General features: G+C 38.2%; 1 protein-coding gene across 1 annotated transcript in view; it reads left to right on the forward strand.

The window, feature by feature from the left end:
* Window positions 1-3,421: 3,421 nt before the first annotated feature.
* The window catches only part of LOC108761082 (Lysyl oxidase-like 2), a 16,363-nt gene continuing 14,042 nt past the window's right edge, over window positions 3,422-5,742 (forward strand). Inside the window, exon 1 of the mRNA XM_018507416.1 lies at window positions 3,422-3,437. Within this exon, the coding sequence (XP_018362918.1) occupies window positions 3,422-3,437 (16 nt within the window). The remainder of the gene's footprint in view (window positions 3,438-5,742) is intronic.

A 5,742-nucleotide genomic window follows, 5' to 3' on the forward strand; every position in this document is an offset into this window, starting at 1 on the left:
CATTATGAATTAATATTAAAAATTTTTTTATATATATTCGGCAAGAATGTACATCTTGTATCATTTTCCCTGTGATGACGTATAAAAAAAAAGAAACTTTTTATTCAATTGTTTTTGTATATAAATCAATAAATTGCACTGAATTCCGTTAAAGTTATTTTTGATGATTCATTCACAACATAATCGAGAAGAAACTGCATTTTGAATTGAACCGAGCAATACAGAATGGTTCTATTTGTACTAAGACGTTCCTACAAATCACTTTGTCTTCTTTCCAATTCGCATATCTTCTCCCATGCGTATGTCGCTTCCTTCATCTCTCTTTTCAGCCTCTTTTCTCTCTACTCCATACCCGCGGTTCGTCCTTTATTGCGCCCCTCGCTGCTGGAACAAATAGGAATTTCAACGGGCGGTGACGGGCCTGTAAAGCGCGCAACAAGTTGAGCTCCGGGTTGTATCGCAAAAAATATTTAGGAATTAAGGGGGTGCGAGTCTTATATTTGTTTTAAGGATAAAGGGGATTCTGTCGAGCGAATTTTGAAAAGGAAATGATATACATCACGCCGCGGGATCCTAATGTCGCATACTCGCAGTTTCACATCGTATCGAATATTACGACAATGAAATGGAGAGTGGAAAATAATAATGCTTTGATGTAATTGTAGTTTTAACAATTTTGGCTAATGACAGAATTTTTGAAAATTCTGATTCTCTTTTAATGACCACTAGAGGAATTAATTGTTAAGGTATCTAAAGCGCTCTAAAATAAGTAATTAATGAAGAATAAAGTTTTGTTCTTTAGTTAGTTTCAAGTTGACGGTACTTTAATGTGAAACGTGAGATTAGCTCATCAAGATTTAACGCGAAGAATTAAAAGCTTATGCAAGTAAACGCTTTGCGTAATATCTTTTTTTTTTTTTAAGAGAAGGATCATTTCGGCTTCATCTAAAAATCATCTAATTTGATTTTTCTTGCATCCATCGCCACACGTTTTAGTTTTTAAAACGCACTTTTGAGATTTTATTTGCGAGCAATTTCATTTTTTCGCTGTTGCTTGGAAATGAGCGAAGACTAGCTGACGGTTACAAATCCTCTATACAACAGTCGGATGTTTACTTGACGCGGATATTGCAATTACGACCGTGGTACGTGGGCGTACGACACGTTAACACAGCTTTGCGCCTGACGCAACGGGAGGTGTTTAAAAGGCCATGAAGAGCGAGTAACCCATTTTTTCCCCGGCTGGTATTTTTTTCTTTTTTGTACCATTTACCCTCTTGACTGCCTTTCTCTTTTCCAATGTCGAATGACGAACTACCGAGTCGCGAAAGTATCTCATCGCAATGAAACGACTCATGAGACGTCGCCAAGCGCTCGTAAAAACGCACAATACGTGCTCGACTGTATGCAGTCTGGGGATGTTTACGATAGCATTAAAATATCCGAGGTATTATCGAAGTAATGATGCGTGTGCTGTTAGCAATCTGTTTGGTACATATTTTTATCGTTGACGTTAATTAGAAAGAAATTATCAGTGATAATTATATACTTGCTATTATATATTTCTTTGAATTTTATACTGAGTATCGCAATTACTCATGTATTAATCACATCAATGTGTAATTGAATCAAATTTTTCTCAGTGAAAATTTTTAGCTTAGTAAATAGAATTCACCGGCAGGAGTATTTAAAGGATTATCGATATTTTGATTGTGAATTTTAGTACTCTCTAAAATTTTCAGAGTGAATGTCATTCTCTGATGAATGAAATGTCGATTCTTTTTCAGGGCTCAATTTTTACATTTCAGAATGACATTCTACTCTAAAGAATTTAGAGAAACATAAATTTATATAGATCTGATAAATTTAAGTAGAGATACATTTAAATCTGTGAAAAATAAGTAAAATACTATCTGATTTTTGTGATGATAAAAACTGAAGTTAAAGCTTTGACAAATATTCCAAATTTTTTTCAAATTTTTATATAATCCGGAATAATAAAAAATTTGCTCTGTTTTTCGAAAATCTTTGTTATTGATGGAAGAGTTAAAATTCATGTCGACGGAGGGTTAACTTGAAGATGATGAAAACTGATATTTCACCATATAGCACCGACTTGCACTATTTTCAGCTTAATTATCAGCAGCTCTTTGTTTTTGATTGTTTTTGGTGTAATTCAAGAATTATCCAGATATTTTTATCGGGCAAGACTCCACTTTGAATTGTCTAACACGTCCGTGGATGAGAGGTAACGTAGTAGAAACAGGATACTCTGCGTACTGAAATTCCTCTTGGGACATGTATTGCAGCTCGAAACGGTCGGCTGTACGTGTAACATCAGCGCATTCCGACCATTAATTTGTCGTGTTTTGTCACTGCCTCGTACCGCACCGAGTCGCATCTCCGCCGTTCTTCCGCGTTTAAAGCGGCGCCGAGTTTTCGAAGTGGATAATTACGTGCCGCGCGGGCTCTCTTCCCTCTGTCGCGCGCGCGAAAACGCGCCACTTGGTTCCGTTCCAGTAAGCGACTCTCTTCTTATTACCAGGAGAAACTTCAGCCGCCGCGCCAAAAAGTGACTGTACATTTCCCTCCGCGGAAATAAATTATGTCGCACGGCTACGTCGCGCCGTTCGCGCTGGAAAGCGAAACGCTGGATATAATCGCATTAGTGAAAACGCTCGTTCCTCGCCCGTCGTGTCGACCGAATTTTATCGCATAATCGCGCTTGGTTGATCGATAAGGAATTAATCGAAATTGATTGTTGACTAGGCAATGCCTGAAACGGGAGAAACTGTTTCGGTTTCCTTTTTCTTTTTTTTTTATTCGAATAATTGATTTAATTTGTGTAAAAGTTACTAGTTGTATTACGAGTCGTATATAATAATGCAGCAATGTTTAAAGAAGCCTTTTTCAATTTTACGCAGGATTATATTGTAATAGCAGTTTATAATAGCCCGTCGCGAATGAGGCGTAAAAATTTATGACGCACTTTGAAGTCACGTATCTGGAAGCAGTCCGGCGAGAATATTCGCGCTTGCCACTCGCAATTTACTCGACATTGTGTTCGTTTGTCGCCGCACCGGTAATCCGGCATTCATAATGTCAAGTGAAATTCGCTTTGGGTGAAAATTTAGTCTCATTGAGCCGGTGAAAGTACTGCTGCGTTTACATAATTCCATCAGTGATATTAAATCGACATTAAAATTATCGTCGTCGAAATTGCCTGCGATAATCAGGAGTGCAGAGGTCATAAAAAAAAGAGGCAGAAAACAAAAAGGAGCGACAATGGCTACGTGGAAGATTGCGACGCGATTTGCGATGCCTATCTCGGATGCGGTAATTCGGCGCGGCTTATAACTTATAACTACGCGTCGTTATGCCAGCGCATTTACGTTTGACCATCGCGATATTACGGGCATAGATGGCGGCTTTTCGGTGTGAGTTCTCTTTTGTGAGAACTAAAACCTGTTCACCCCCACCGTGGCTTCTCGAAATCGACCAAGTTCCGTGCTCGATCGTCTTCTTTGTTCGAACTCGGCGATATATACCGGGTGACCTAATTAATCCCAACGAATGGCAAACAACCTGCTGTGACGAAGAGTTTAATTAAAATTATCTCGTTCTCCGCTAATCAGTGCATCGTTCAGGAGTGAAAGGAAAAATATCATAACGAATTTGCGAATGATTGCAACGCGATCGGAAAAAATAATATTGATTGAGATTGCGTTATGACTTATGTCATACCGCTTAATAATTGATGCAGATTACGTAAGTAATTTGCTTGGGAGTGCGCTCAAGATTGACGTTGCGTCGTATTACGATGTCTTCATTTGTAGATGTGTATTTTGTCATTTTCAATGCGTGCACTTAGGAAAGAAATGTAGTTTTTTATCAATATTTTTCAAAGAACCAACGGATCTGTGCATTTATATATCAGAGTTATATTTAATGAATACTAGAGAATTTTTGATGAAAAAGAAAACGCATTTAATGACACTAGATAAATTTTATTTTTAAAGATGAGTAAATGTGATACATCATTTTATAATTTCTATGAAAACTTGATCGGACCTTACGCATTTGCTGTTTGACCAGTTCTTGAATCGCTAGCGTTATCATGTGAAAAAATGTTCGGTACATTATCAACGTACTCTCGTTCTAAACACATACTGAAGCAACAACATCGTGACGCGTATATAAGTATATGTACACATAAATATATGTATATCTCATCTACTCGAAGAAGGTAAATCGGCTTCGTCTCGATCGATATACTATCAAGATTCTCTCGTTTCCTTATCCGGGTGTATTCGAGCCGGCATGAAGACATTTGTTCTAATTGTAAATACATGATTCGTAGTTGCGCTCGCGAGATCGAGTTGTGAATTGCGAGAAAAGCAAACGTGTTTCTGGTTTAGATTCTCTAGGGCCGAGCTTTTTCCATTTGTACATATAGACGCGCGCATTTATATCCGAGTAATATTAATGAAGCAGTGAGAATATATACAGAAGTACTATATAAAGTATTTTTATATATCTCGCGATATTATACTCTCTAAATCTGAATCAGTGAATAGTCACTAATTACCCAGTGGCATACTTGGCACTGATAATCAGTGCAGTTCAACTAAAAAAGGAAGAACGTTTGAGCATTATACAACTAAAATACTGATATATTTGCACGGTTATTTCAATTTTCCAATACCATATTCATTGAATTTAAGCGCTAAAACAGGGTTAGTTAGATCACATAATAAAGATTGGCTAGGTTAGGGATTTCACATTTAATTCACTGATTACCAGTGGCATACTTGGCACTGATATCAGTGATTATCCTCTCATTCAGATTTAGAGAGTATATATATATATATTTAAAACGCAAGTCGTTGCATTATACGTAATAATATTTATACATATAAGAAAACAATATGTTCGCGTCTTAATAATAATTTATTCTCGTGAACACTTCTTTTTTAATGCTTCAAAGTATCCATGCTTTCAGAGCAAATATTGACTAATATCGGTAGTCACTCTGTATTCGACATTGACTGAGGAGTAAAAGTATCCATATTCCGTAAATTCGAATCCCTGCACCTCCGGGAACACAGACACTACGGCGAGCGGGGAAAGTGCCCTATGTATGTACACATGTGCGGAATGTAGGGTGTATGCGTGCATACGCGGGGGTGCGAACCTGGTGCACGTACGATCGCGGGCGAAGAACCAGCACCCGCGGGCGCTCCGCGCGCGGCGGAACACAATATTGCGGATCAATAAACCTCAATAAAGTCAATTTCTGTCGCGGGGCATCTGAATACGGGAATTTTGTATTCCGCCGGCTAGAGGTAGTCGGCTGGGCGGTGAGGCGCTCATGCCTCGAATACAGATTAAGTATATATTTTATATATATTGCGTCTCTCTTGTACTGCGCGCACGCCTGTGAATTTGCGCGCGTATGCGTTAACTCGCACGTTCCTCTGTTCCTCGCGCTTTTTTCTCGCGCTTGTCCCGAAGAAAGCGACAGAAGATAGAGGGTGCATCTAAGTACTGCCTTTCGCGAATCAAATTTTTTTTTTTTCAGAAATATATGTAGATGGTGGGGCATATTTCTTAAAGCAAATTTGTCTAAACTCTAAAGCAAGCTGTACACGGAGAGAATTTTTCGTTATTTTTTACCGCAAAATTCATTACAAATTTCATCATGTTTGGTAATAAGCTTGGGACAACTTGACAATAATGAAA

This window comes from Trachymyrmex cornetzi, unplaced genomic scaffold (assembly GCF_001594075.2).
Source record: "Trachymyrmex cornetzi isolate Tcor2-1 unplaced genomic scaffold, Tcor1.1 scaffold24, whole genome shotgun sequence".
Taxonomy (NCBI): Eukaryota; Metazoa; Arthropoda; class Insecta; order Hymenoptera; family Formicidae; genus Trachymyrmex; species Trachymyrmex cornetzi.